This window comes from Phascolarctos cinereus, unplaced genomic scaffold (assembly GCF_003287225.1).
Source record: "Phascolarctos cinereus isolate Bilbo 61053 unplaced genomic scaffold, phaCin_HiC Scaffold_2;HRSCAF=192, whole genome shotgun sequence".
NCBI classification, from domain to species: domain Eukaryota; kingdom Metazoa; phylum Chordata; class Mammalia; order Diprotodontia; family Phascolarctidae; genus Phascolarctos; species Phascolarctos cinereus.
Genome location: NW_027555625.1, coordinates 176930851 through 176951591, shown reverse-complemented (window position 1 = coordinate 176951591; position 20741 = coordinate 176930851). Strand labels below are relative to the sequence as shown.

The 20741-nt window shown below is 33.2% G+C and overlaps 1 protein-coding gene across 2 annotated transcripts in view; it reads left to right on the top strand.

Annotated features, from left to right (window-relative positions):
* AGPAT5 (1-acylglycerol-3-phosphate O-acyltransferase 5) overlaps positions 1-20741 on the top strand; it is a 61387-nt gene that overhangs the window by 5542 nt on the left and 35104 nt on the right. Inside the window, exons 2-4 of one of the 2 annotated variants that reach the window (XM_020985274.2) lie at positions 4972-5041; positions 12715-12830; positions 19144-19233. In XM_020985274.2, the coding sequence (XP_020840933.1) occupies positions 4972-5041; positions 12715-12830; positions 19144-19233 (276 nt within the window). The remainder of the gene's footprint in view (positions 1-4971; positions 5042-12714; positions 12831-19143; positions 19234-20741) is intronic. The other variant, XM_020985284.2, reaches the window with a different exon arrangement.

The following is a 20741-nucleotide window of genomic DNA, read 5'->3' as shown; positions in this document are numbered from 1 at the left end:
GGGAAAGGGATGTATTACTAAATAACTTATTTTTTTCTTTCCAATGGGTAGTTTTTAAATGATCCTGTTATGAAACTTTAGAAATGAATTCCTTGTTCTTTCCCTCAGCTATTTTATTTTACTTTTTTAAAAATTCCATTTTATTCATTTTTAGAGTAGTAGTGATTCCTCTCCCTTTCACCAAGTAAAATATTCTTGACCTATTTTTAAATTTCCTCTAAGGCTCAACTTGGATGCCATCTCCTACAGGAGATCTTTCCTGATCTCTCCCTAAGAAAAATTGCCTTTTATGTTCTTTGTACTTAAATATTGCACTCCTCTAGAAATGAAAAAGCAAATAAAAACAGAAAGACAAAAAAGAAAGACAAATGTCTTTGAAGGCAAAAGACTAGTTCCATTTTGTTTTTGTATCCCTATCATTGAATGCATCATCTTGTAAGTTTCATAGGTGTGAAGAACTCTTGACTGGAAACTTTTTCACTATACACATGAGCACACTAGTCTTCAAATTCTAAGTTCAAATCTGGCCTTAGACATGTAGTAACTGTGTAACTTTGGGTAAGTCACTTAACATCTAACTGCCTCAGTTTCCTCAGTTGTAAAATGGGAATCATAGTATCAACTACTTCACAGAGTTGTTGTGAATATCAGATGAGAGAATGTTTGTAAATCACTTAGCACAGTTCCTGGCATATGGTAAGGTAGGTGCTTAATACATGCTTATTACTTTCCCTTTCTTCTTAGGGGTACCAAAGGTTAAGTGACTTGCTCCAGGTTCACATAACTAATAAGTTATCAGAGGCAGGACTTAATCTTTTTGACTCAAAGTTAGATTCTATATTTGCTATGCCATGTTCCCTCTTGTCTCACGTACTTAATAAAAGCTAATTAAGTTGAAATGACCCCTAAAGTATTACCATAAAATTCAAACCATTGAAGGAATTAGAGGTCATTTCTTTTTGAAGTGGCATATTTCTCTTAATTTTCAAACAAAGAAAATGATTTGTTATATAGTGACTGAATTTTTTTCCATTTACATGGAATATTTAAGATGAAGAGAAGTAGGGCCATGAAGTTCATGATCTTCTATGCTTGGCAGCTAAACCTGCTTTTAACAAATATTTTTGATTATTTCATTGGATTCTAGTTTTTTTCCAGTTCAACTAGTTTATATTGTTATAAGCTACAGAGAAAAGGAAAAAAAATCACATTATAGTTTTAGCTTTCCTTTAATTTTCAGTCATAGCTTGTTACATTGCAGTTTCACATCTGACTTATTTTAACTAAGTTTAACTAAATTTAACTAAGACCCTATTTCACCATATTTTTTCAAGTTTAATATACATGATAAATCATTATTTAAAGTAAAAAAAGTATTTCAAGAACTATAGTAAGGCTTCATTCAGATCATAGAATCTAGAGGCAGAAGGAATCTTTATATTACATGGTTTTTCCTCTCTTCTCTACCCCTTCTCATTTTACAGATGAGGGAACTTAGGCCTAGAGAGTTTAAATAACCTCGCCGAGGCCACAAGGTAGCAAATAACAGAACTGAGAATTAAACCCAGGTGCTCTTACCCCAAATCCAGTGCTCTTTCCACTGTGTACAGCTTTTTTATGCTCATTTCATAACTTGTATCTTACTTAAAGTACAGGAAATATTTATTGTGATTTTCTGTGCTGTGGTTTTGAACATATAGTGAGTGTATCAGTGGGTCTCTATAAAAATTTTCTTTTACATTTCTTCTGTCCTCCTCATATGAGAATTGATTTTGTATTTTACTTTAAAGCTAAAATTCACATAAAAAAATTGAACCATTTATGTGTTATGCCTTAAATACAAAATAGTCTTTAAATATTGGCCTATAACAAGGGGGCAAGGAAAACAGAAAAATCTAATGTTTAATGTTTCTATAAATCTTTAGGGAAGTTGACACAGTGATTTAAAGCTGAAACATATTTTCAGATTCTTAAGGGAAACATTTCAAGGCTTTCATATCTAGAGTACATTTGTAACCCCTTCTTTGTGTATGCTGGAGTCCTTCATAAATACCATACACTTTATGAGTTGTATTTAATACTTTCATGTAAATTACATTGATGAAAAGGCTATTATTTACATATAGTATTCATTGTATAGAGAGACTGATAATTATGTTCCTTTTTTTCCTATTGTATTTTTTATTATACTGATTTGAAAACAAAGGTGGTAGAATTGTTTAGTTTGGAAGCATAATAGAAACTTGATAACAGCAAGTTATAAGCTTTTATTTACATCTTATTTAGCAAAATGACTTTCTTAAATAGGACGCAACAGATCCAATAAAATATAGTCACTTTTAAACTAAATGATAAACTCACTGTTGTTTAAGTCTAAAGAAAAGTGATGTAGAATTATATTTTTGTACTTGATAGGAAATGTAAAATTTTGACAATTATTCTTCATAGTACTAATAAAATTACTAAATATTCTTCATAGGTTTCTTTTTAAGGACCTTATTTTATGTAAATTAGTGAAAAACTAACTCTTACTAAATGAACAGTAACTTTTTAAAAAGGCCTTTACTGAAAGAAAGCCTGAAAGCAACACAAAGAATGATGGTACTCATATCACTTCTTGAACCCGAGGGATCCACAGAGAGTTTTCCTGAAATAAAATTTAGTTATTATATACATGTTTAATTTGTTTGCATTATCTGTAAATGTGACTGTGGTGTTTATTAGACTGTGAAAAAGAATTGCAATCACAATGATTCACTAATACTTCTAACTAGGAGGTAATAGTTGTCCATTGAGTATTAAAATGTCCAATAGCTTCCCTCATGAGATGACTTAAAAATTACCATCAACACTGAAAAACCTTGGTGATTCTATTAAGTATATGAAATATAAAATAGGAATATTATTGATTTAAAATGTAGAGTGAAATTTTAATGTGTGTTTTATTATGTTAATATTTATACATAGACAAGTGAATTTATATCTACGTGGCTTTATAGTCTTGGAAACATTAACCAAATGATGAAAGACTCCAACATTGTCTATTTTCTTTGATTTTATAAACTTTATTACTTGTGTGTTGCTTTCTTTTTGGTCATAATCTCATTTATCTTGTGAGATTTAATAATTCCACTTAATGGGAATAGTATTTTTAGGAGGATTAGTAGTTTGCAATTTGTAATCTCTAGCTTGATATTTTTAGATAGTTCTACCTTTCACCTTATACCAAAAAATGTTTTCCCCATGCCTTTATTTCTGTTGAGAATTGTTTTGAAAATAATGGACAAATAAACAATTATTTCAAGGGAGAAAAAGTATAATTAGTCACAAATATCTTTTGAGAAAATCTCTCCCTCATAAAATTACTCATGAGTATTTTCAATCATGTGTGAACATGTTAGGTTTGACTATCATCGTCTGTTGCATAATAGCTGCAAAGCACTTCTAGAAAGTCCAGATATATTTGCATGTTGGGGAATCTTGAGAGAAAGAGCAGCCCTTATTAAGGGGGTTTTATTAAGAGCAGCAATTGACTTGATATAATTCATGAGCTTTTCTTAATCAACTAACTGAAATCTATGATCATTAATTTTTTTTTATTATTCCATGAAATGCAGGATTTTCTCAAGATGTTACCCACACACTTGTTTAGCAATGTTTTGTGTGTTGAATTTTGCAACTTGATCTAATCAAAGGATTTTGTTGGACAGTTTTGAATTGTGTTATCATATAAGAGAAAGTATTTAATTTGTAGGAAGACTACATCTAGTGGATATTGTTGGAGTCACACAACTTTAAGTGTACGTAGAGAAACAAGCAGTATATTCTGGATTAGGGATCAGAGTTTAAATCAAAGCTCATGATTTATCATTACTTGCACAGTTTTGACCAAGTCACTTAACCCCTTTGTCCCTCAGATTTCTCATCAGATGAGGAGGTGGGGGGACTAGATGATTTCTAAATTCTTTTTCAGCTCTAATTTTATGATAAAATTAGAAATCCTAGGGAGCTGTAACTATTCCATTGGCTTCCATTTGGGGCAGTTAGGTGGTGTAGTGGATAGAGTTCTGTGCCTGGAGGTAGGAAGACTGGAGATACTTCCTAGCTGCGTATCCCTGGGAAAGTCAATTGACCCTATTTACCTCAGTTTCCCCATCTGTAAAATGAACTGGTGAAGGAAATGGCAAATCACTCCAGTATCTTTGCCAAGAGAACCTCAAACGGAGTCATGAAGAGTTGGACACAACTGAACAACAACATTGTTCCATTGAACTTCTCATTGCTCTGCCCTCAAAAACCTCATATTCTTTTTTTCTGGACTGCAGAGTGGGTAGATTTCATGTCTTTATGTAGTTTTAATATCTCTATTTCCCCTCTGCATAAATAGTATGGTGGAAATAATAATTACTGGCACTTAAGTAATAATTAAAAGATTTGCAAAATGCTATATACATTCAAATCTGATCTTCAAAATAACCCTATGAGGTAAGTATTAATGGTATTATTTCAATTTTATTGATGAGGAAATCAAGTTAGCCCCTAACAAGTTAAGTGACTAGGCCTATTGACTAAGACCATGACTAAGTGTCAGATGCAGAATTAAGCCAATATTACTCCTGGCTCCCAAGTCTGGCACCCTAAATTAACTTATTCTTAATAACATCTGTGTGAGAAGAGGACAGTAGAAATGACTGTTTTGATCATTATTTCATCTTTTCACTTCTGACTTGCCTCCTATTTCTTAGTGCCACTTGGTCTTGTGGGCTCTGAGGGTCCCCTAACTTTAAATCACTGGTTGTTGTCGATTGTGTACATTTCTATTCATGACATCTTGTACATACATGTGCCTTTGTTAATACTTCATTATTTTTGTTATATCTTATTTTGTAGGTTAAAGTGTTGAATGTTAATTTTAAAAACTACACCATCAGAAAGTAATGTTTTCCTTTTTGTTGTTGTTTTATCTTTTAGATAATACTATATGGGGATTTGCCAAAACATAAAGAAAATATAATATATTTATCAAATCATCAGTGCACAGGTTTGTATTTTGTTTGTCTGCAACCTAGGTCTTTTTTTTAGGTACATAATTAGTAAAAATAGGTCTACCATCCTTAACCTTTTAAGTGAACTATATAAAATATATACCTTGAGTGTGGATGTACCTGAGCTTATTTTTTTGCATTGTGCATGTTTTTGAAAAGTTGGGCATGTTAAAACTTTTTTTAAACCTCTTCTACCTTTATTTATGGTGTATTAAATCACTACCAGTTAAATTGGGTCATCAAAAGGCCTTTTTAGGAAGCTATAAAAACTTGTTTGGGTAAACATGCCTTGGAAACAGTGTGATAATTGATAAATTTCATGTTGGATTTGGATGAACACCTTTTCACTATATTATGTCTGCTTTGCTCAGTACCAGGTGATTCCCCCCTGAGCGATATTTTTCCCCCTCCTAATGAGTTGGGAAGAATGCCATGTTTACTTTAGGCTTCTGGGAGAAATATGTATCTATATATTCATGTATAAAAATAATCTTACACTTTCATATTGATATAATTTGTAAGTTCATTGTATTACATAAGGAGAGTCAAATAAAGAGCCAGCAAGGCCTGGGTTTAAGTCCTGCCTCTGATATGTACAACAGTCTAAGATTATAAGTTATAGTGAAGATGCTGAACTACTTTGGTGGAGAGAATTTCCTTGATTGGGATCTCCCTGTACCAATAAAATCACAGGCCTAAACCCTGTCTGTGTCTCTAGCCTGCTTACATAAAAGTGGTGAAGTTGGCCTTGCAGAAGAAAACCTCTATCTTGTAAATTATCTTTTTTAAAAAAATCTTTAAATTTTATTAATGTGCTTTGTTTTTATATCACTTTCAATTCAGACTATATCCTTTTAATCCTCTCCTAATGAGTGAACCGCTAACAACAAAATAAAAATAAAGAAAAAAAGGAAATCAGTACAGCAAAAGTCACCAACACATCAATTGAGTTTTATAAAATAGGATATGTATTGTTCCACATTGAATCCCCACACGTCTTTAATGAAGAGAGGGAGATGGTATTATAACTATACAGTGTTCAGAGTTTTTTTTTATGGTTGTATTTCATCTTTTCTATTAAATACTTCAGTTTTGTATTTTGCCAAAAATATTTGAAAAAGATGGTTTGTCTTAGATATATGGGATTTTCATAGTTCATATATAAACAGTTTTGTGTAGGAGACTGTATAACCTTTGCAGAAATAGGATATTTTTAGCTGTCTAAATGCGTATTTGAGTTCAATGACTTAGAAATGGAAAAGGATTTTGATATTTGATCCATTTGTCATCTTTCAGATAGTAATATTCTTACCATTCCAGATGAATTCTTCTCTAAGACCATGAGGAAAGAGATAGAATAGGTTGCTATGGAAGTTCTTCTTTTATTTAAGAACTGTATAGGCAAGTTTTTAATGTCTGCTGATAAGAATTTTGCTGTATTTAAAATCTGCTTCATTTTTGTTATAGTTTAATATCATTTTGTTTATGTACTTTGTCTTTGCTATTATAACTTAGTATACTTTAAGATGTTCACTATATTGGTGCACTTAGTATAGATACCTTTGGCACCTGGACTAGAATGAAGGCAAGGGAAATAAAAGATGAAACTGAAGTTACTTCATTTTGCTCTATGTTGACAATTTTGATAGGAGAGTAATTTGAAGTCCTAGGCTACAATTAAGATTTGGGGTTTATTTTAAGCTTAATATATCCATATTCTCCCTGACCCTGATTAATGTGACCAGCAGGATCTGTATGATTTAACTAGCATGACTATAGCTGAAAATACCTATTTAACAGGATTGACAGCTGCTTAAAAACATGCCCTGTATTTTGTTAAATTTCTTCCTATACTTTGCTTTTCCTTCTGTTAGCACAGTCATTATTATTAGAAACACATTATTACTAATTAATTAGTGTTCAGGTGATGGTTGATTTTTTTTCTTTTCTTTTTTTCTTTTTGATGAGGCAATTGGAGTTAAGTGACTTGCCCAGAGTCACACAGCTAGTGTTAAGTGTCTGAGGCTGGATTTGAACTCAGGTCCTCCTGACTCCAAGGCCAGAGCTTTTTTCACTGCACCACTTAGCTGCCCCTGTTGGTTGATATTTTTCAATTTCAAGTACAGATATACAAATAGAAGATACTTACTGTACCTTCAAGCAAATATGGAATGGTTTATTTCCCTAAGTTCTTCAAAGACTCCAAGCAGGTAGAAACTCTAAAACCATATAAGATTTAAAGCCCTTTCTTTTTTCCTAGATCCACTAGAGGTTCCAGGCACCTCATAATGATATTTTGCCAGTTAATCATAGATTATTTAGTGCCTTGTTTTTAGGTAAGACAGTCTTAACAAAGAATGCTTGGCCAGCTTCCCCAAAATTCAGTAGATATCTGAGGGAAAACAGGAGGTCCTGATACCATTATCTTCGTAGTTAACTCAGAGTTATCTTTGACTTGTCCCCTCTCCCTAAACCATATCTAGTCATTTATCAAATTCTGTCCATTTTTAGCTCTATGACACTTCTCATTTCACACCTTAGTCTCTTTCTCTATCCTAGTTCAGATATTCATCATCTATTGTAATAGCCTCCTAACTGCTCTTTCTATCTCTAGTCTTTCCCTGTACTTTCATCCCTAAAACTTCTAAAATCATCTCCCTAAAACCTTTACTGGCTCCCCATTATCTTTGAGATCAAATATGAAGTCCTTAGATTGGCAGGCTGATAATCTCTACAGTCTAATTCCAGTCTTCATGCAGTCAATATTCCAGCCAAATTGAAACTACAGGACTGCTGGCTTTTTCCATATTGCATTTGCCACCATTCCTATAGTGCACTTCTTCCTCGATTCTACCACCTTCTCATGAAACCATCCATGGTTCCCTAGCTATAAGTTTTCTTTTCCTCAAATTTTCCTGGAGCACTTCATCTAACTTGTCCTTTGCTATCTTCATATCTTGCCTTGTATTGTGCATGTTGTCTTATCGCTGCTGATAGAATGTAAGCTCATTGAGTTCTGGGACTGTATTTTGTCTTTCTTTTTGTCCCCACTGCTTATTACAGTGCTTGGCAGATGTACAGTTATGAAGGGACATAGTAGATGCTTAATTAAAACTTGTAGACTGCTTGAATAAAATGTTAAGTTAAATTGAATTGCCTCTTCTACATGAATGCTGATAGGCTCAAGATAGGTGGTACTCTGGAAATATAAGTGAACATGAGTTACCGAAGGAGTTTGAAAATTCTCACTGGCATCTAGGGGTAGAGGTGGGGGTACATCTCTCTTTTTATTTCTGGAAAAGAATCTTCAGGTGCCTGTAGCATTCCCAATTTTGAACTAGTCCAAATCCTAACTCTAAGGAGCATTCAAATTTCTAAAGTTACCTCACAATGTGGTGCCCATAACGTAACACATTGAACCTCTTAACTATTATATCTGTTTCTTTGCTAGTCTTGGATACATTACTCCATCTTTACTTCTCAAAAATTATAGCTAAATGTTTTTGCAAGTTATAATTTTAATCACGTGCATGTTCTGGTTTGACATGTAAAACAGCTTTTATTTACTGTTATGTGTGTATTCCCCTCTTATTAATCTTTCCAACTAAATCACTTCTCTTGTATACACAGTCTCTTGTCCATTTATCACTTTTACTGTAATCAATAATTATATAACTTTTGATATTTTTCCCCTTGTCTTCTGTGAAATTTCCCTACCTCTCAACTGCCCTTTGGTTTTTATTGTCTTTGATCATTTGTGCTTACTCTCCCCTATTCAGTCTACCTGTTAATTAGATCCTAGATTTGAATCTCATCACAGCTATTAATTCAATTTGAGTATTTATTGAATACCTACAATTTACCAGGCATAATGCTAGTTGATGGTGATTTCAACACAAAAAGAAAACAGTTACTGTTTTCAAGGAGCTTAGGTTTTTATGGGGGAAAGCATGTACAAAGATGAGTAAATTCAAAATAGAGCATATCCACCATAATTTGGGGATGGGAAAAATACTAGTGACTGGGGAAATCAGGATAGGCCTGGGGACATGCTACTTGACCAGAATCTTAAAAGGATGATGTGGGTATAGTGAGGAGGAAGAAAATTCCAAGTATGGAAGACAGTCTGAAAAGGTACAGAGGTAGGAGAACATAGTGTTGTATAAGGTAAGTATGTCAGTTTGGCTAGAATATAGGATATGCAAAACAGGGTCAAAATGGAGTAAATCTGGACAAGTTGGAGCCAGATTGTGACAGAATTTTTAAGTGCTGAACCTAACCCAGGTGTATTATCTTGGGCAAGTCCTTTAACCATCATTCTTGAGTTTTTGTTTTCTAATTTACAAGATGGGGATGGTAATTATTATCTACTTAACGGTTGCTTTGGGAGAAACATTTTCTAAATGTTAAAGCACTATGTAAATATGAGTAGTTATTATATCATTCTCCTATATTGCCACTATAAGAAAAAAAGTCAGAAGTATTCAGGAGGGAAGTGTGTTTTTTGAGTCAATGTTGGGGAATATTACTCAAAACATTTATTGATACCCTAAGTATAAACTATACTCGTAATGATTATTAATACAGAAATAATTGTTGGTGCTTAGCCATCTGGCAGCTTTATCCAAAAGCTTTATCCAAAACATAGCCAAGAACTCAAAAAGGAAGCAAAAAGAAGGCTTCTAAAGAGCAAAAGTGTGTCACAAACTGCACTTTATGATAGAATTCATTCTACCCACCCTAACCCCTCCCCCCCTTATTCAAAGCCTATTTGCTTATTAGAATTTGTGTATGGTAAAGGTTTTGTTACCTGGTTTCCTAGCTTGCAGTGACTTGGGGAAGAAATGCTGTTAGAGACATACTGATGTCATTGAAAAGTGACAGCTGTTTTTCTGGTATCATGGGAAGAAAAGTATAAAAAGCAGACATGAAATAAATCCTGCAGTCCAGAGCAATCTTAAGGGTCCCACATCTCTATATACTTCTGTGGTTGCTGAGGGCATCACTTTGTCAACCCAATATAAAATAACAAGTGTTAGGGCTGCAGGGTACCTGAGAAATCATTGAACCCAATGCCTTAATTTTTCAGATTAGAGGAAGAGCTAAGAGAATTGGAATAACTAACTTGTCCCGGGTTACAGCCAGTCAGTGTCAGAACCAGATGAGATAGATTGCAGGTGTTTTAACTCCTAGCCCAGTGTTCTTTTTACTTTATCAAATTGTTTTACTTTAGAATCATGACCCTAAGTCATCAAGAAAAGGTTAAATTATGTTTCGTGTATTTCATGTATGTTTTCTGTAGGCAGGGAAGTGTTTAGTTCTTCATTGATGTTGGATGAATTTTTGGTGCTTCAAGATGGGAGGTGGCAACATTTGTAGAGAGGAAGATAACTCTTGGCTATCAAGAAAACTAAACAAATAATATCCTTAGAGTTGACAGTCATTTAAGAGATCATTTAACTCCATAACAGATCTAGAACTAGACAGATTTCTGACTGACTTCAGTGTTTGTTCATGTTATTTTCCATTCTTTGAGGGATCTGGGATACACTACCACCACCAACCTCAAAACAAAATTTCTTCCATCATATAGATGGGATATGAATCAAAGAGGTTCTAACTAGGCCCTGGGAATACCTGTTCATTCTCAGGATTGTTGAGGGGGGAATGATAAAAGAGAGGGACAAACTCTGGATATCAGGCAGGTGTGCCCATGTTCTAAGTACTATGTTGTGAAATTATTACTTACCCTATAAGAACAGTCTGTGTATTTTCCCAGAGAAGAATTACATAATTTGAGAGTTGGAAGGTACCTTAATGATCATTTGGTCCAACTCCTGGACAAGGAATCCCTACTAAAACATGCCCAGCAAATGGTAAATACAAGTCTTTGCCTTGTAGACCTTTTGGGGCAGTTCTAATTGTTTTCTTGACATCAAACCTCAATTTGCCTTTTTTGTACCATTAAAGTCTAGTTCCTCTTCCTCATGACAGACCTTCAAATACTTGAAGACAGGTTTTATATCCTCCTGAGTCTTTTCTTCTTCAGGCTAAATATGTATAGTACCTTCAAATCTTCATTCATCCAATAAGATACTAATCTTTCTTATAGTTGGTAGCTATCATGTTTTTTAAAAAAATTTCTAAATCAACATCTACAATCCTCTCTGTAATTTTAAATTTGTAATGGGAAATTTCCACATGGATATCCTATTCACACATTAATGTTAACATTGCCAACTTCGCCATCCATTTTACCCTTTTTATAAATTTTTTATCCTTTTATAAATTCTAGATTGATTTCAGTATTAGTATTCTGCCCAAAACCAACAACCTTAGAATATTTTTGGTTCCTTCCTATCTTTTGTCTCTTTTATTTATCTATGGCACCTACTTTTTAATGTAGTATTGACTTTATGCTTCCTATTTCCATAGTCTAGGACCTTATGATCTTGTGCCAAGATGGCTGTGAAAACTTCATAGTCTTCTCTCAGTATTTTTTTTATTCAGTTGTGTATCCAGCTAATAGAAGTGCCTTTTCAAGCACAAACCATGTTTTTCTCTTCTGTTTAAGAATCTATTCCTTGTTTTAATATCCAGATTTTTCTCCTTGTCCTTTAAGGCCTTATATCAGTTATATACCTTTCTTTTATCCCATTTACTGTTATTATTACCTTTTCTAGTCCTCTTTAAGTGAAGTTAATTCACTTTCCATTATCTGTATATCACTTGCATATTTCTATTTTTGTACTTATGTATATTTGACATTCCCTTTTCTTAGAATACTGCCCTCTCTTTTTTCTCTTTAAAAATTATTAAAAATAACTTAAAAGTTTTCTATTATGGATTTCACCAGATCCTATGCTTCTGTTTAACATTTTTAAAAAATCAGTTGTCTTTTTGTACTAAATTGTGTCATACTTGGTTTATATTTTGCTCTGTAAGTGTATTTTCAGTTAGTTTAATACACACACACACACACACACACAAACACACACACACAAATATTATACATTCAACTGAGCATAAGCCTCTTGAGGGGAGGCACCATGTCTTTCCTGTGTGTTTCCATACCACCATACCATTTGTCTGTGCACAACAAATTCTTAGTAAATCTAGGCCAGGGATAGGAAACCTGTGGCCACATGTGGCCTTCTAGGTCCTTGAGTGTGGCTTTTTGACTGAGTCCAAATTATATAGAACAAATCCTTTTATTAAGGGGATTTGTTATATGAAGAAGACCTCAGGGAAGTTCCCCAACCCTGATCTAGGCTGTCTTTTCTGTTATGGATCCCATTTGAATTTTTCAGTCAACAGAAGTTAGATACAAAGAAAAAAACCCCACTAAGTTTTACCTTTTTGTGTTATTCCCCATTTCCATTTTAGAAGAGAAATTATTTTTGACATGTTTTTATGTTTTTTTGTCCCTTACATAAGTTTAATTTGTGACTGGGTTTTTTTTTAAATGACCATTTAATTCGTATGATATTTAAGAAAAATGTAATAGAATTTTGCTTCTTTTAGGGGCTAATTTTATGTTTATTGCATCTAAAGTTGTTATTTGATTATGTCTGTTGCTATTATTTTGTTTTAAATTATGGAGTTGATGGAACTTTTAGGCAACTTTTGAAGCAGTTTTGCACTAATGAGTTTGGGTTTCTTTTGGCAGTTGACTGGATTGTTGCTGACATTTTGGCAATCAGGCAGAATGCTCTTGGACATGTACGCTATGTTCTGAAAAATGGCTTAAAGTGGCTTCCGTTGTATGGGTGGTATTTTTCTCAGGTAATTATTTTCATTTATTTTCTTAAATTTTATGATGATATTATCGGACCCAGCATCTTATTCTAAACTGAAATACTTTTATGATAAGCTTCTTTCTAATGGTACATGTAGATGATTTGAAAGAATTTTAAAATGTAGTAAGTTTGAAACTTTAAAGTCTATAAAAGGTAAAAGTGATTTTGAAGGTGTCATATTTCGTGTAATATTACCTTAAGAAATAAAATGGTAAAGGAAATAATGCTCTCCAGGATTATATATCCCTTAGTAATTAGTCATTAATTCCTTATGATCTTTCCCTCATTTTATAAAGTGTAACTGTCCATGTTTTTATTTTTCCTGCTAAAATTATTTGACATTTAAAATTTTCTCAAGTATGAAAGTGGTCATATATGTGAAAATAACCATAAGGTATTGGTCATGTTGTAGTAGAGGGACATTTTAAAAATAGTTGAAGGATATAGATATCAGATAAAAATTCTATGGTATAGATGTCAGACTAGAAAGATTTTGCATTATTACCATGGATAATATGTACCCTCATTAGTTTGTATCATCCATAAATTTAATTATCTGTTACAAGTGTTTTGGAATTATATTTTATATTTTTCATTCATTTTTCTATGCTATCTATATTTTCCTCTTTGTTGTTCTGTTTACACACCCTCAAATTTCTTAAAATTAAAACCCATATTATCTTCTGGCAAATAAAAGCAATTATGTGTGATGTGTGAGCTGTTGACTTCATCAGACTGGCAAAAGGGAATTCATGACAAAAAAGATTAAGAACCCTTGCTTTAATATTCTTAGGTAATAAAGCAGGTACTAAATATGTACTGATAGAGAAACTTTATCTCTTGAGAGTGCCCCATACCGGTGAACGAATAGTCAAAGGTCTGCACCAAAAAAAAAGTGTGTGTGTCTCTTTACTATGTCTATATATATTTTAAGAAAAACCGTTACTGACTTTGGGACTTTAAACAGGTTCATATTGTTACATCTTATTTAGCAACAGGTGTTGTTTTTATTTTTGTTTGATAATAAAGACCTATTATTTTCATTCACACTTACTGATAAAACCAAAACTCATTTTATGAAATGTTCTCAATATAATGGATATGTAAACAGAATTTTGCTCTGAGTTTTATAATTGCTAAATTCTTTGACCTGCTTTTTCTATGTGGAATTTGACTGAAATATTTTTTTTTATTAGAAATAGAAATCAAATAAGGGAAATAACAGAGATTGGTAATGAGATTTTTCAAGACAAATCAAATTGGCCGGTTTTATCTAACGAGTTATCTTAAGATTTTAGGACAAAACTGTCAAAGGCCAAAAAGAGGTCTCAATAATAATTCACTAAATCTATTTTATATCTGCTTTGCAAATAACGCCCACTATTACACCAGAGTTTTTACTCCTTTCCTATTACAAGTTATTTCGTATCTCCTTACTCGCTGTTTTTAGCTTTTAAGTACAAAACTCCCATTCTTTATACTTATCATTTATTATACCATTATATCATAAGTGAGTACAAAGATTATGATGTGAAATCAAAGAATGTCAAAATTAAAGGGATACTGATGATCACCCAGCCCATTGCCGCAATTACACTTAGGGAAACAGTCTTCAAATAATACAGTTGAGCCTATATAGGTTTTTCAATGAAATTTAAAATTAATATAATTTTAGTAGCCTATTGCTTGTAGGTATGTTAATTTTTTTAAAAGATGCCTAGAGTTAATTAATAGATGCTGGTATATTTGTAAAGTCTTTGTTATTTTTGTACAAACTTTCATCACTGTGGGGTTTTCCTCTTTTCCTTACACTTATCAATGACAATATCTTGTATTTATATAGTGCTTTGTGGTTAAAAAGTGTGTGTGCATGTATGTGTGTATATTAAGACAACCCTATGAGGCAGATAATGTCATAATTAGTAGTGATGATAAGAATAACTACTTATATTTAAATTGTATTCTACAGAGTTCTTTTTAGGAATCTCACATTTAATCCTCACAGCAATCCTGTGAAGTAGGTATTGTTTAAGTATTATTTATTAGTTAACTAGCATTTATTCAACATTATGTACAGGCATTGTGCTAAGTAGTGAGTTATAGAGAAAGGCAAGAAACAGTCCCTGCTATGAAAGGAGGTGCTATCAGTCTAATGGGAGAGACAACATGCATACAACTATATACAAACAAGATGTATAGATATTTATCTATGCATACATACTTACATACATACATGACATATTAGGGATAGTTTCAGGGGGAAGGAGAGACTGGGAAAAGCTTCTTAGGTGGGAAATTAGAAGAAACTTAGAGGAAGGCAGGGAAGCTAGAAGGTAGAGTTGAGGAAGGAGAATATTATGGATATGGGGGACAAAAATTCTGTTTAGAACTGGAGTGTCTTGTCTGAGGAGCAGCAAGAAGGCCAGCATCAATGGGTGGTAGAGTATGCTAAGGGGAGTAAAGTATATGAAGACTGCAAAGGTAGGAGGGGGCCAGGTTATGAAGGGCTCTAAAAGCCAAATATAGGATTTTATATTTAATTCTGGTTATAATAGGGAGCCACCTGGAGTTGATTGAATAGAGGGGTAACATGAGGGAGCTAGGTAGTACAATGGATAGAGTGCCAGACCAGGAGTCAGGAAAATCAGAGTTCAAATCCAGCTTCTGACACTTACTAGCTGTGTGACCCTGGGCAAGTCACTTAACTCAGTTTGGCTTAGTTTCCTCATCTGTAAAATAGGCTGGAGAAGAAAATTACAAAGCACTCCAGTATCTTTGCTAAGAAAACCCTAAATGAGGTCATGAAGAGTTCTGGAGACAACTGAAAAATGACTGAAAAGCAACATGGTCGGACTTGATACTTTAGAAAGTTCAATTTGACAGTTGAATGCAGGATGGATTGGAATGGGGAGAAATTTGAGGCAGATAGACCAACAGGTTATTGCAATAATCCAGTCATGAGGTGATAAGGGCCTGTCACCAGGGTGGTAGCAGTGTCAAAAGAGAGAATGGGACGTATACAAGCAATGTAATAATAAAGATAGAAATGACCCATATTTGCAATTGAATTAGATTATGGGGAGGTGAGAGTGACTGGGAGGATGGTGGTGCCCAAGAAAGAAATAGGGAAGTTAGGAAAAGGGGATGGTTTGAGGGAAAAGATAACTATTGCTGACCTCCCACTGCTCATTAAAAACCAGAAGTGGTGGGAGTAAATCCATATGTCAAATAAACATATATATCAAGCAAAATAAATCCAAATAATAGCCATATCCAAAAATATGTCTTTTAATTTTGTGTCTATTACCTCTCTGTCAGGAGGTAGGTAACATGTTTCATCATAAGACCTCTGGAGACATGGTTGTTCATTGCAGTGATCAGAACTCTTAAATCTTTTAAAAGTTTTTCTTTCTCATTTTGCTGTCCTTGTATAAATTGTTATTCTGATGCTGTTCATTTCATTCTGTTTCACTTCATACTGTACTACACAGGACTTTCTGAAATTATTTTTTGATTGCTTGTTACAATGCAGTAATATTCCATCACATTCATATAGTGCACTTTGCTCTTCCATTAATCAGTTGTCTACCATTAGGTTCAAGTACTCCCCCCTCCCCATTTTTAATCCTCCTTCAAGATTAAGAACTATGTTTTGCTTGAGTATTCCCTCCCTAGTATTATCCTCCCTCTAAAACCCTTTGCTGCCCCTCCCTTTCCCCCTTGTTTCCCTGTTGAGTTTGCTGTACTTCTATATCAAACTTTATATGATAGTATACATGTATTCAACAGCCCTTTGCTGATTGTGGATGAATGAGATTTATCTAATGTCCACTTTCTTCACTCCTTCCTCCATGTTTGTATATTCTTAAACATTCCATTTACGAGGAATAGTAAGTTATAACTTCTTTTTCCTTTTCTCTGTACTGTTTTCCCCACTTGTTCTACATTCTTACTCTCCTCTTGAATCCCTCAGAAAAAAAAAGTTTATCTCTTAGGGCTTTTTTTTTTTAGTCCTTGAATGCCCTTTGAAGGCATTACTCTCCTGAAGTGACACTTTCTTTTTTCTCTTTTAACATGTTAGCACTCCATCATCCTACAACTCCTTCCAGTTTCCTACATAAATTTACCTTTCCATGTCTTTCTGGGTTTTTATGTTTGTATTTCAAAGTTCTTTTTCAGCTATAGTCTTTTCAGAAATGCTTGAAAGTTCCTTCCTCCTGTAAAGGTCAATTTTCCTCCCTATAGGTTGTATTTAACTTTACAGGGTAAGTCATTCTAGCTTTGTCTTTTGGAATATTATAAGATCTCCTCTTGAATATAATATAAGCTGTCCAATCTTGTGTGAGCCTTCTGAATGCTTGCAGTATCTTTTCTTTGGGGGAGCTCTGGATTTTGTCTATAGCATTCCTGAGACTTCCTTTTGAGAATCCTTTCAGGAGATGATTGGTGGATTCCTAACACTTTAACCTTGATCTCTGATTCTAATAGACCTGGGCAGTTTTAATTTCTGATTTCTTGTAACATATTGTCAACTTTTTTATTTTTAAAACATGGTTTTCAGGGTGTCCAATGATTCTTGATGATCTCTCCTTGCTCTGTTTTCCTAGTCCTTTTTTTTTAAAAACTCATCTATATTACTCCCTCAAGCAATGTAGGCCAGTACCTTTTGTACCATGAACTGTCTTAGAGAATTGCCTAAAGCAACTTTCCAGTTTGCACCATGTTGGTTCATATAAATAGCAATATTACCATATTGCTAAAAAAATTCTTCAAAAGCCCTTATTTATGCATTGTACACACAGATGATGAAACAAAGATAAAGAATTATATGGAAAAAAAAGAATTATATGATATTTAAGGTTTATGTATGTGGGAGGGTTGTCTTTTGAAAAACTGAAATTTTCCTTGTTTAAAGCAACAATTACCATGTAGGGTTTTTATATATATCTTTAACACTATCCATTAATTTTTGCTATTTTATATTTTTAAAAAATCATTCAATAGCCAATCTTGGGGCTTGTCTCCAACATAATAGCACCTATTCTTATCCTTAAACAGGACCCAAATCGATTCCTCCCTCAGCTCTGCGAGCTACCAACCTCTTCACTGCCCAGCTGCTCCCAGCTGGAAGTCATGGTCTTCAGGATAGCTATAACTCCTGTATGATGCTCAGAATAGCCAGAGATCAGATGGTTTTGAGAAAATTGCTACCACCCCTCAAGCTCAAGGGTCACTTCTTGCCTTTAGCAGAGATCCTTCAGAGGCCAGATTCTGTTCTGAGTTAGTGATTTTTGAGTAAGAACCCTGACCTGTTCCCATGTCCACCTTAACTACCCCTCCCCTTTTTTTGTTTTTGTATAGGATAGATTGAGGTGTATAGAATAAGCAGGCATGGGTGGGATATGATCCATTATAGATCTTATTATAATATCTTTTCTTTTTTTTCTTATCTATTTTTCCCCCAAATTTATCTATTTCTAATAAAGAACACCACCCACTTTCTGGTCATCTAAATTTATAGCTTTACTGTCATCTTTGACTCCTCATTTTCCTTCATTCACATATCTGGTAGATTGCCATCTTCTAGTCATAGAGCCACAGCTCTAGTTGAGGCTTTTTAACATTCATCATCTGGATTATTGGCATACATAATCATACCCAGATTAGAGATTTATGTTAAATTTTTGCTAATAAGTATGTCCTGGTTTTAAATCCCACATCTGATACTCACTGGCTGTGTGATGGTTAATTTCTCTGCTGTGTTCTAACTTGTAAAATAATGCCTATCTCATAGGATGGTTGTAAGACTGAGATGAAATAATTTGTGTAAAGCATTTTGTAAACCTTAAAGCACTATATAAATGTGAATTAGAATTACTTCTAATATTATATTTTGAAAAGGACAAAGTTGGTTGAAAATGCCAGTTACTTTAAAAGGGACCTTAATATAAAAAATACTTCATCCCTAAGCATAAATAGAAAAAGAAATACTGCTACTGACTAGAACTGAAAGTTTTATCTTATTTAAGCATTAAATTGTTCTTTGTATCAGCCCATTCTGTTTAATATCCATTACTTAATGTAGTGCTATAGAAATATTATCTATTTGACTATACATGGAATTGTTGATTTAAGAATAATGTGTAAGGGATACTAAGAATTCCATAGTTCTAGTATCATAAGAAAATTGTTTATTGTTTTGGTATATATAAAATTTGTTTTTTCAACACTATCTTTCGAATACTGATCATTTGAATTTTAAGATGAAATAATTTCTTTTTTAATTTTCTGTGTTTAAGCATGGAGGAATCTATGTAAAACGAAGTGCCAAATTTAATGAAATGGAAATGAGAAACAAGCTACAGAGGCAGATGGATACAGGCACTCCAGTAAGATTATGCTGTGTTCTCCCTTTGTTAATGTAATTGTTATTTGCCTATGATCCACTATGTTTTAATTGAAGAAACCTTTTTTTCTCAAATTAATATAAAGTTCATATTGATTTTAATTAAGGAGGTTTCATTTCTTGACAGTTCTTATTTAATAGATAACCAGCATTAAATTTAGCTACATACTCTATAATCTTTCTATTCAGTGCGTTTTTGTTAGGGTCATACATAGATAAAATGATAAACACAAAATGGGTGGACAAAGGTTTTATTCATCTTGATTATTATTAAGATTAATGTGAAGCAATCAATTCAGTGATTAGTATTAACTAAAAATATGGCTAAAATTAACATTTTAAATTTTATTTCTTTTATTCAATGCACAAATATAGTATAGACTTAGTAAAAACTAAGTGACCCTCTGCCTTTCAATAGTAAACCTTTTTGTGTTGAGGATAGGTTTTTTTTTAATTGCATTCATTGAATTGTCTGAAAGTTGTTTCAGGATTCATAAATTTACAAACATAAAAACATACTAATTCATTTTTTGCAATATTTTGTAATGGCATGACTTTGCTACCAAAAAAATTTCAGTAATTTTCCTTCAAAAGTATATTGCTACCAAATGATTTTTTTCTCATGACTTCTCTTTAGAAGCAAAGCTCAATGATTGTAATTGTCATATTTTGGTTGTTCTTTTTATACCCACACCTCTTTCTATGTATATCCCTTTTAAATTTGATTTGTTCTTGATGTTATAATGTAGTATAACTTTCTGACTAACTGATTCAAACTCAAGTGATAGATTGCAGGTCACTTTTTTTTCTGAAGCAATTAGGGTTGAGTGACTTGCCCAGAATCACACAGCTAGTAAGTGTTATGTATCTGAGGCTGGATTTGAACTCAGGTACTCCTGACTCCAGAGCCAGTGCTCTATCCACTGCACCACCTAGCTGCCCTGATTGCAGGTCATTTTAAAAAGGATTATCTTAATATAGTCTAGTGAATCATGAATAAGTTTATAATATTGGTTTGTTTTTTTCTCTTACCATAAAACCCTGTTATTACTGAATGTTTTTGCAATTACAAACATGAAAGCTTTAAAAATATAAACGTACTTGGTGTTGGAAGCTTGGGAACTCTCTGTGAGGGAACTTCCTTTACCAATGCAGATGAACATCTGTTCCCCAATATACCATTAGATAATTGCCTAGAATACTATGAGACTAAGTAACTTACCCAAGGTCACATAGTCAATAAATGTTGGAGGTGGAGCTGGAACCCAAGTTCTCCTGACCTGGAGGCTAGTTCTCTAGCCACTGTACCACATAGGCTGTTCTTTAGTAACCAAAATCAAAAATTTTTTTTTTATAATTTAACAGAGCTAGCAAAATTGGTTTCTATGTGGGAAACCACTAAGTGACTACCATAGTATTTTAATAGTAATATGTAGTTTTTTTTAATTAAAGAAGTTTTCTAATTTCCATTACTTTTTGTTTCTCTACCTT